Raw genomic sequence first — 12378 nt, forward strand, 5'->3', positions numbered from 1 at the left:
CGAGTAAATGCTTAGTGGTAATAATGGGGAAAAAAATCCAAGTACTTGGAAAATATAAGAAAAGCAAGATTCTAAATCTACAGTCTGAGTTATCAGTGTAAGATTGCCATGTTATGAGCAAGGCAATAGCACATTTAGGTATGAATATATAATACGTTCAAGTTATAGCAAGTTTAAATATGTTTCTCGTATTTGAGGAACTCAAATATGTTGCTCATATGCTCAAATTCTCAATATAAATTTAATTGCCTATATCCGGTTAGAAGTGAAAAAAAAAAACTTTTAAAACATACTTTGAATTTCAATGATCTTCTGTAAAGAAATAACGGCATTCATATTCGGGCTTTGGTGGAGAATATCTTCTGCAAGTGGCTCCAGCTGCAAGAATAGCAGACAACAGGATGAGCAGAATATTATGACTTTACAATAAGACTGACAGCAGCAAAGCAAATTGAGACAACCTAAAAAACAAAACAAGCTTGCTCCTAGAACTAGTTAATATTCTGCTGCTATCGGTTCTAAAAGTGTAACCAGTTTTATTTTCTGTGTTGCACCATGTAATTGAATTCCAAAGGGCTTTTCAATTGGTCACAAGACTAATCTATGAAGTCCCTGAAGCAGGTGCATGTCTGTGTATTATTCATTAAAAATCTGAGTTATTTGTGTAATTTTTGTAGGTTCCTCACACACCAAATTCCATCATGTCTGTACACGCAGCTGGACCCTGCAAAGGAAATCTCAGGAAAGTTGCAGTAGACAGAATGTGGGCAGTCTATCATCCATAGCTTTGCAGTGGTTTTACATCTAACCACCTTATACTTTTGGGCACTTCACAATAGAAAACCTAGACACAGCTGCTCTTATTCAATTGCTATTGAATAAGTGGTAGAGTAAATGTTCAAATAAAACCAAAGGTGAAGTAAAGTAACTGTACATTTTCACTTCTACTGTGTCCATAACTCTGCTGATGTCCCAGTGGAAGCACAGGACAAATTCCTGTCTTGCAAAGCTATCATGATCTCCTGGAATTACACTAATTTTTCATGGAGAAGCTCAGCAAACATTGCTTTGCAAGAAATGAAGAAGAGCTTTAAATAATTTATGGAAAGTTTTGGCAGAACGAAATCTGATGATGCATCCCTGGGAATACCTTGGTGATGTTGCTTGGTGTGGAGCAGCAGGAGCTGAATAGCCAGAACACTTGCAAACAGAATAGCCATCCAGTTATTGTGACCCAGGAAGCAAGGAAAGCAATAGTAACAAAGGAACTAAGAAAAAAAGAGTTTTCTTAGAAAATGTAAAGTTGGTAGTCTCAAATATAAACTGATGGTCAAACTATCATATGGCATGAATGGGAACCGATGTCACTAGACATTGTACCAAAGCATAAACGCATCTATGTCTCTTGGTCTGTAGGAAAAAAAAAACACTAAAAACCTCAGGGATTCCAAGTTTCCACAGCATATGTAAGTGAATCTTCCCTCCAGGGTCTTTCTGAATTGATTATTCTGTACTTCAATCATGGACTCTAAGACAATAGCACCTTTCTTCCAGATGCCATAGGATAACAGACTAGCTGAGGAATATTTATACACGGGTAAATTCACTAAATATAACTTTCCAGAGTGTTTTTCTTAGCTGCCAGAAAAAGGAAAAAAAAAAAGAAAAAAACCTTTAAAACATCAAAAGGTTTATTTGCAATACAGCTTGGTGAAAGAAAATAAAACAACACAGTGTTGGTGAAAGGCTCTGCGATCTTAAATTCTAAAATCTTGTTAAAATCATTTTTAAAAAATCTGGTATTTCAGGTAGTGTCTTCAAGAATATATTATCCTGGTAACACTCCCTTCACTCAGAGTAACTACTGAATCATAAACGGAAGGTTACTTGGAATACTCTTACTCAAGAATTAGACAGGGTTGAGCTACCTTGCATATAAATAATCTTTCCTTTCACTTCTGTCTCAGAGCTTAGAGAATATTTTTAATAGAAACCAGAATTTAGTAATAAAATGTTTTGAGACATCACTCTATGTTCAAATATTTAAGAACAAAAGCACAAGGTGCTATCAGCATACTTAGTTCTTCAAAAAGCTTTCCGGTGACTTTAGGGTAAAAATGCTGACAAATTGAAAGGTGCTGGCTACAGAGATTATTAATGTAAAAACCTCACTTCTGGAACTCTCTTGCATGAAAGTTTCTGGGCTATTTGTGAGACTTGGTTACGTAGAAAGTAAATGCGATTCAGGGTGTTGAGGGTAAAAATACAAACAACCCTAAACCTCCAATTTGGAATCATCAGTTAGATTCGATAAAGTTGTGTCTACTTACAAAAGCAACCTAGAGAATTAAGGCAATTACATTGATAATTTAAGCCTCCCAAGCCATTTCCTTGCATGTTTTAGGTGAATGTCATTTAGAGGATTTAACCTTCAGTAAATTGCCCCAATTTGTTTCATTTTGAGGGTATACACAGAGCTGAATTCAGAAAATTCTCAATGTAAGTTCTTTAGTTTTTTCTCGGGTAGCACTGCACAGAAGGCAATGGGTAATACTCTCAGTTGGCAAGAAGGCAAGCAGAATTTAGAGTCTGTTTTCATAAAATTAAAACCTTGTATAGAGGGACCACAGAATTGAGTTGTCTTTTCTAGAGTTTGTTGATTTAATCATTCACAATTATAACCACTAAAAAAATCTGATCGAAACATCTATTTAATAAATATTTATGAGTATTGGTCATTATTAGTATTCTAGTAACTAACTGTAATGAAATAATATTAAACAGTCACTTTTTATTAATGCGAAGCAAAAATGAGAATATTCAGTAAAGCTGGTTATGCATTTAGTTTGGCCAATAAGATGTAGCAAAAACATTGATTACTGAGGCTAATCAATGTTAGTAAGAGTTATTAAAACATACATAAGGAAGTAGTTTTTGCAAACCAGAGAACTTTTGCATGCAAAAATTATAGTAAGATAAAGCATATGCAAATGTAGGAAATATCACATACCCATCATGCCATCTTTGCTGAGCAATTCTATCAAGTAATAATAATCAAGGAATTATAAGATACACTAGATAATTTTAACACAACTTCTTGACACACAAAGCGCTCACTCAGCTTTATTTTATCCAAAGTTTAATTGCCAACTATTACTTACAGCAATTCTTTATACAAATTTTCAGTCTCAGTGTCAGAGAAATTTATTTTTCTATGTCTTTTATAGAAAGTTGCAATACTGTATTGATACAATTCAGATGTTTATTAAGTTGCACATACTGTGTAATTTCAAGTATTACAGCTACTTTAAAACACCTAAAAATTGTGGCCATTATCATGTTGTGAATAGGTAATTTTCAGATTCTTTACAATCAGATCAGTTAAATCATCAAAAATCATTTTAGTTGGCTAAGATGCATTTATGGAAATGGGCAGGGGATATTTTTGGAGAAGCTCTTGTGTAAGAGTTTTAAAACATACTCTGTACTTATGAGATGTGAAAATCAACTCCATTATTTTCATGATTCAGACAGGACAAAAAAGAAGCTAAACAGAGACTTTGCAAATATAACCGGTACATGAGGATAGATTTACACATCAATCAAGCAAAGGATCTACTAACTACTCTTTAGCTTTTATATTTCCCAAATATGCCAAGTATTTTCACACTTCTACACTTGTATTTATTCTGTTCCCTCTGATTTCTATTTTCTCCAACCTTCTTTGAATTGGTGATACCTTACTAAATTGTTCAAGGACCAGCACAAATATTGCCTGCTCTGTGAAATCTTTCCCAAATTTCTGATAGAGCAAATTGCTTCCACCTGTGTTTCCTTTCCACACAAATACTCTTGTTTACTCTGCTAAACACATTATATTGTAGTCAGCTGTATCTGCCATTCTGTACTTTGTTGTGAGCTATTTAAAGGCAAAGATAGAGCCTGGTATACAATAGGCATTTTTAAAAACAGTTGAATGAATGAATGAATGGAGGGGAGCAAGGATTAATTAAGAAAACATGGAGAGAGAGACCCTACACTCTGTAGCTAACACACCGAGGTAGACTAGGTTCTTCCTCTTGAGTGCCTGATATAATCAGGACATGATTTGAGGGTGAAAGACTAGGAAAGACAACAGTGATAATTCATTTTTAAATGAATATACTGTAATTGAGTTTTAATTGATGTTTTAATTGATTTGTAAGTTTGATTTTTAAATTGACCATCTTGTTACACTTATCAATTCCAATAATGTATATGCAAATAATTTTGCATAGATTTTCTACATACACAATTACATGATCTGTGACTAATAAGAGATTATGTAATTCTCCAATTTTTATATGTTAAATTTCTTTTTGTTACTCTATTGCACCATTTGGACAATCAGTGCAATGTTGAAATGAAGTAGTAAGAGTGAGCATCTCTGTCTTGTTTTTGATGTCAAAGAAAAGTCCTCCTATTTCACCTTGAAATCTGATATATACTATATACAATTGTTTGTAGATAAGCTTTACTAACTTAATACATTTTCCTTTTGTTCCCAGTTTTTCAAAAATAGTTCATAATTGGGTGTTTATCAACTGGTGTTTAAACATCTATTGAAATTGTTATATTTCTTCTTGATTCTATTAATGTGGTGAATTATAATGACTTATTTTGCACTTTAATATGTTATATCCTGGCCTGAACCCAGTTTTGTGATGTGTTTTTAAGATATTGATGAACTGCTAATATTTTATTTCAGATTTTATCTACTACACTTATGTGCAAGATTTCCTATAATATTCCTTTCTTATAATGTTCCTTTTAGTTTTGATATCAATATAATACTGGTCTCAAAAATAATCAGTTGTGAACTGTTCTCTCCACGCCTCTTTAAAACAGTATGAGACTGGTACATTTTATTCGTTAAATTATTGTTAGAATTCCCTGATGAAGCTATATGGGGGTCTGATATTTTCTCTTGGTAAATTTGGTATTAAAGATTCAATTTTGTTTATAATTATAGTACCATTCAACTTTTCTGTCTTCTTGATTCAGTTTTTGTAAGGTTGTATTTTTGTAAGAATTTTTCCATCTCAAATAAAATTTCAAAAATTTTAATGTTAAGTTTCTTTTTTTAATATTCTCTTCTAATCCCTTTAATACATTAAAATCTGTAGTAAAGGCCTCATTTTCATTCTGAGTGCTGGTAATGCATGGCTTTTCTTTGTCGATCAGTCTTGCTATAGTTCCATTAATTTTGTTGGTTATTTGAATACCTAAATTTGAGTTTTTAAAATCTTATATATTATATGTTTGTTTTTTATTTCATTATTTCCTCTCTATATTTCCTTTGCTTACTTCACGCTTAATTTGTTGCTATAGTTTTCTAATATCTTGATATGTATGCTTCTATCTTTAATATTAATCTTTCTTCTATCCTAATATATACATTGAAAGCTTTATATTTTTTTCTCTGAATTCAGCTTTATACATATCCAAGTCTTGATATTTCATATTTTCATAATCATTCAGCTTAAAATGTTTTCTAATTTTCATTGTGATTTCTTTGACACATTAGTATATTTTGAAATCTCCAAAATATATGAGATTTTTTAATTACCTTTTTTTATTTCAAATTATACAACTATGTTTGTTGACTATGGGTACAATGTTGTAGAGCAAATCTCTAGAGCTTATTCATCTTGTTTGATGGAAACTTTATGCCCTTAAATTAGTTAACTCCCCATACTCCCTCAGCCTGACAACCACCATTCCACTCTTTGATGGTATGTATTTGATTATTTTAGATACCTCATATAAGAGGAATCATGCAGTATTTCTCTTTCTGCAACTGAATTATTTTACTTAGTATAATGTCTTCTAGGTTCACCTATGTTGTCACATATTGCAGAATTTCCATCTTTTTTAACACTGAATAGGATTCCATTGTATGTATAAACCACATTTTCTTACCCATTTGTTGGCTAACTGGACATTTAGCTTGTTTCCATATCTTGGCTATGGTGAGTAGAAGAATCATAGCAGTGTTACAATCTCTTCGGGATCCTGATTTCGATTCTTTTGGATAAATCTCAAAAGTGGAATTTCTGGATCAATATGGTAGTCCCATATTTACATTTTTGAAAGCCCTCTATTCTGTTTTACACAGTAGTTTCACCATTTTACATTACATTGATAGTGTGCAAGGGTTCCAGTTTCTCCACATTCTTACTCATACTCAGGGTTTTTTATTTTTATTTTTTTTTATAATAGTCATCCGGACATCCTGACAGATGTGAGGTAATATCTCATTGTGGTTTTGATATGCATTGCCCTGAAGATTAGTGTTGTTAAGCATTTTTTCATATCCTTGTTGGCCATTCATTCTCTTTGGAAATACGCCTATTCAAGGCTTTAGCCCATTTAAAAAATCAGGTTATTAAGTTTTTGTTTATTTGTTTTACTACTGAGCTGTAAGAGTTTCTCATATATTTTGGAAATGGACACGTTATCACATCTAACTATTTTCTTGGATTCCATAGATTGCATTTTCACTCTGTTGATTGTTTACTTTGCTGTATAGAAGCTATTGAGTTTGAGGTATTCCTACTTGTTTGTTCTTGGTTTTGTTGTTAGAGCTTCTGGTGTCATAGCTATAAAATCACTGTCAAGACCAATGTCATGAAACTTCTCCCTGTTTTCTTCTAGGGATTTTACAATTTTAGGTCTTACATTTAAGTCTTTAATCCATTTTGAGTTTATTTTTGTGTATGGTATATGATAAGAGTCCAGTTTAATTCTTTAATAAGTGGATATCCACTTTTCCCAACACCATTTGTTCAAGAGACTTTCTCCATTATATAGTCTTGGTACCCTAGTTGAAGATCAGTTGACCATTCTCATATGTGTGAATTTATTTCTGTGCCTTCTATTCTATTCTATTGGTCTATATGTCTGTATTTATTGGCAGTACCATGCTTGTTTGATTACTGTAGCTTTGTAATGTATTTTGAAATCAGGAAGTGTGACGAGTCCAGCTTTGTTCTTCTTTCTCAAGATTGATTTATTTGTGGTCTTTCGTGGTTCCATATAAGTTTTGGAATTGTTTTTTTCTATTTCTAAAACAAAATGCCATTGGGATTTTGACAGAGATTGCATTGCAATCTGTTGATCACTTTGGATAGTATAGTCATTTTAACAAATATTAAGTCTTTTGATCTATGAATATGATATGTCTTTTCATTTGTTTATGTTATATATTGTATTGATTCTAGTTTAATTTCACTGTGGTAAGAGATAGTAATACTCTATGAATTGAATTAGTTGAAATTAATTGAATCATTCTTTATGCCCCCAAAATGGTCTATTTTTGAAAACATTACAAGTGTCCTTGAAAATAAAAATATTATGCTACTATTGGGTATTTTCTATTATACATTTCAATGAAGGAAAGTTTATTAAGGTGTTAAATCTCCTAGATATTTCCCTTTTTATCATCTTCTTTCCTGTAAGTTACTGAGAGGAGTATTAAGATTTGTCACAATAATTATGGTTCAGCCTATTTTTCCATTTGTTTCTTTCAAGTTTTACTTGACTTGTTTTGAAGCTATGTTATTAGATACACAATACTTGAATTGTTTTATCTTCTCAGATGTGTGGAAGATTTACTATGAAGTATTTCTATCTCTGTTCCTTTTCTCATCTTAAAGTCCACGTTATCTGATACTAACATAGAGTTATGAGCTTTCTTTCAGTTAGGTTTTGTAGTTTAATTTTTCTTCATCATTGTGTTCAAATTTTCTTTATCATTAAAATACAGAAACTGTCCCTTAAGAAAATTATTTATTACAACGTGATAATCTCTGCTTTTAGTAGTGGATCAAATCCAATTATATGTGTTTTGTGTAACTGCACAAGCTGATTCTAAAATTTTATATGAGAATACAGATGGGACAAATGTAGCCAAGACTGCCATGAAGAAAAATGAACTGGAAGATTTGTCCTATCAGATCCCAAAATTTCTTACAAAGCTACACCAGTGAAGATGTCACAAAGATAGACAAATAGATGTATAGAGTAGAATTTCTATGTCTATATGGACAAAGATACCATTGCTATGCCATGAGAAATGGACAGGTCTTTTCAATAAATGGTACAGGCTGAAATATATATTTACATTAAAATAAAAAACAAAAAAACTTGACTTTTATCTTAAGCCATATATAATACATATTCAACTGATAAAGCCATGCATCACCATGTTGAAGTCAAAAATAAAGGTTTAAGGAAAAAACAAGAAGAATATTTTCATGACTTTGGTATACAGAAAAAATACTTAAACAGAATATGAAAAGAACTAATCAGAAAGGAAACTATTTATAAATTGTACTACATTTAAAAATTATTTTTGCTTATGAAAGGACACAATTAAAAGACAGACAAGATGTTTCAACACATGAAACCAAAAAGAAGATCTATAAAGATCTGCTCAAATCAGTAAGAAAAATGACAATCTGAAAGTAGACAAAAGACTTGAATAGGTTCTTCAAAATATGGTATGTATACAAATAATCAGTAAATAGATGAAAGATATATTAATTCACCAGTACTGTGGCAAGTCAAAACAATGATGATATACTATTACACATTGCACAGAATGTCTAAAATTTTAAAAGACTAACAATACCAATGTTAGAAGGATACGGGAACAATGAAAATAGTATATGCTGCTGGTAGGAATATGAATTGTGACAACCACTATGGAAAACAGTTTGGTATTATTCACAAAGATTAAACACATGCATATACCAAGACCCAGCAATACCACTTTTAGATATATACTAAACAGAAACATATGCACAAATGTACCAAGAATCGTATATAAAATGTCCATCACTGCATTGTACATAATGGCCCCCCTACTCTGGAAAAATTTCCTACAATCATCAAAACTAGAATAGATTGATAAACCGTGACATTTTCCTACAAATTCTTTTTATGGAATAGAATACTATAATAATAATGAAGATGAATGAACTATATATAGCTAGCTAGCTACAACAACATGGATGAATCTCACAAACATAATGTTGAGCAAAAGAAGTCAGACACAAAGATATATATTGCATAACTTCATGAATATAAAGTTCAAAAACAGGTAAATTAAAATCTTTTCTTAGAAACCAGAAATTTGTTTGCTTTCAGAAATGAGAAAGGAGTACTGATGGGAAAGAGGATATGGAGTTTATTGAGGTGCCGACATTATTCTATTTCTTGATCTGGTTGATGGTTGTACATTTGCTCTATTCGTGATATTTCAATGAGCTGTCCATTCATGTCTTATGCAGTTTTCTGCAAGAATATTGTATTTTACAATTAAAAATAATTTAAAAAGAGAATATATTTTCTGACATAAGGGAATAGTGAAACTAAGTCTGGTTCTTGAGTCCATGTTCTTTCCACTATATTATGGTGCCTCTAAGAACAAAGTGAGATTACAAATTTGCAGCAAGAACAATAAATTATATTCTTAGATACAGGGCACAAATTCACTTACAAAGAGAACTGAAAGTCCCCCTATAACATGCAAAGCAACTCAGAGAAAATGCAGAAAGGGTTCAGTTTCAAGATCAAAGACATTGTGTAACTATGAAAGAATATGATGATCAAGACCAAGGGGATAAGGGATGCAGATTGTAATATAGACCTGACCCACCCTGCTGATTGACTATTATCAAATCCCTAGTGAGTAGGGATTGGTGGTTAAAACTCAACTCTCATTTAAATAATTGTCTTAGAGATGTCTGCAATTAGTTGTATATGTTTAATTTGATTGCTTAAGTAAATCTGGTTATAATTTTATCCATATTGTGATTCATGAGTCATTCTTAAAATAACCCCTTTTATTCATTTGAAGTCACTAAAATCCTTGACTATATATATATATATATATATATATATATATATATATACTGAAAAAAAAAAGTAAATCAGGGTGGATTCTATTGATAATGAAGTTATTGCACTGACAGACTACTAAGTTTATTCAGAGTGAGTCTGTCTGCATCCTGTGTACATGCAGATGATGAAGAGTTTTATCACACAGCAGTAAAGAAACATCTCTAGCCAAGAGGAGTGATATAAACCTAACAAGTTTTATGAGAGTATCAGGAAGACCAAGAGGCAAAGGGTACAGTCACGGCCATCGAGCTCACATGAAGTACTGAACAAATTCCTTGCATAAAATAAGAGGGACAAGTGGACTATTACAGATTCTGTGATTACTATTGTGGTTATTGTTCTATTAGTTGAGTTTTACCCAAAGCTACCACACCTTGGAGAAATGTAAGTTACACAATGTATCAGCCATTGAATGAAAGAAGGAAGACTATAAGGAAATGCCTCTATTCACTATCATATCCAAATAGTATCCCATAATTTCCATGACACAACTATGGAAAGTTTGTATGTAATGCATATTTAAACACCTATGGCAATAATTAGTTAAATAATTAAAAACAAATTTAAAGGTAAAAATTATGGTATAATAGACTATAATGGGCATATGGTCTATTAGAAAGAAGACAATAAATGCAATTAGTTGGGTAATTCAGACTATTGATATTTATGTTTAAGCATTGAGGTTAAGATTGTAGACATGCAACATAACGAGAAAACATTTTGAGCAAGGGAAATACTATATATTGAAAGGTGCATGTTAAATTGAAGTTTCATAACACTGAAGGAAAGTTTGCTCAGTGCAGTTTCCTTGCATAATGTCCATATTTTAGACATCAGTTGTTATAAAGAAGACTTAATTAATCTTACATGCCAAAAATCTTGTTGTTTCCTTGTCCCTGTTTTTGCAAATAAGTTTAAATTTGATAGTTGTTCTTGGTAAGTCCTCATGTTTCATTTTCTTTGATCCTTGGTTTTTTTACCCTCACTTGCTTTTTTTTTTCCTCTTCTTTTATCTGCTAATTTGCATGTTTTAAACTGTTTTTTCCTTAGTTTTTTTGTTTAGTAAAGAGATTTTTAATATACTGTTTTCCAAATGTTGATTTTTCTGCTAAGAAGACCTGTTTCACATCATGTAGCGGTGGTATGCTGGTAAATGTTTTACAGCTGGCTGTCTAAGAAATAGCTGTAATTTGTAGTATTTGCTGATTTCTGTGGTGTAAATATTCTCACCACGGCCTATTTCAAGCTACCAATGTGATGTCACCGAACTCAGATTTGAGTAGAGACACACACAATGAGCTCTCACAAACTATTAAGGTCCAAGCCCAGCATACCACTGATAGAGTATTATTGTGTTTATTAATAATCTGGGGAAAACTGTTCCTAATGATTATTTCCTTAATAAACTTTTGTTTTCTTGTGTGGGATTCTGCTGTCTCCAAAAATTGTACACTAGTTTGTTTATAATACCCCGAAGCACGGTACTCAATTGTTGAATACTTCTATATTTTCCATGGAAATTCTAATTCCTCATGATATTCCATTCCATGAATCCAGCCTAATTATTTACTTTTATTCCATTAAAGCAGCCTCTCTTCTACCAAAAACAAAACAAACAAATCCAAAAAAGAGCCATTAGTGAATTCTAAGACGTCTCAAAGTCTTTATCTATGCATTTCCACTATAAGAGATTAAATCCTGTCCTTTGACTTTAGCTTCTCAAAATATCATTTTTATTCAAGACCAATGTTAAATGTTACTTCTTCTATTAAAATGTTCCTCCATCCAGGTATAGCTAAAAAAAAGGGTCTTACATTTCCAATTTATTTTTTAATTTTTACTTGTATCAGAAATTTTGGGCACAAAGTAGATGCCCGATAAAAGTACCAAAAGAATGTATATATAAATGAATGTCTTGGCATGTTTCTTCATCATTGAAAATAAATGTTTTCTTTCTGTTATTGGTAATCATACCGCTATCAAATGTCCAGATTCCTGGCCATATTCTTTTTAACACCTTCTGAAAAGCCTAAACACAAACAGTACAGAAGATTTGCATAATGGAGTTTTTAATTATCCAGGTAACTTCTACTTCATTTAGCATTTGCTAAAACAGATAAACAAACAAAAAATCCACAATCAGTTTGGCTCTGCTTCTCATAAACCTTGTTCAATATAAGAAATGCAACACCATAGGCCATATCTACATGGGAAATAGCTTCAAATAATATTTTCCAAATATTTTACTCTTTAGATTATCCTTACATTCTCTTTCAGAGTGTGGATAGGTTTCAAAGTCTAAGAGAAGATCATGGAAAAATATTATTCTGGATTATCATACGTTTTCCCTGTATCCAGTTTTTCCTTCCTTTACTCATGAATTGCAAGCTCCAAAATAGGAGCTTGTAAGCTTTCCCAGATTCACACCAA

At 31.8% G+C, this 12378-nt stretch overlaps 1 protein-coding gene across 1 annotated transcript in view; it reads right to left on the reverse strand.

Moving 5' to 3' along the window:
- LOC148758334 (histone deacetylase 9-like) overlaps positions 1-12378 on the reverse strand; it is a 178204-nt gene that overhangs the window by 47968 nt on the left and 117858 nt on the right. Inside the window, exon 6 of the mRNA XM_088797712.1 lies at positions 294-378. Within this exon, the coding sequence (XP_088653838.1) occupies positions 294-378 (85 nt within the window). The remainder of the gene's footprint in view (positions 1-293; positions 379-12378) is intronic.

Source organism: Rhinolophus sinicus, chromosome 4, assembly GCF_057876585.1.
Source record: "Rhinolophus sinicus isolate RSI-liver-muscle chromosome 4, RSI-T2T, whole genome shotgun sequence".
NCBI lineage: Eukaryota > Metazoa > Chordata > Mammalia > Chiroptera > Rhinolophidae > Rhinolophus > Rhinolophus sinicus.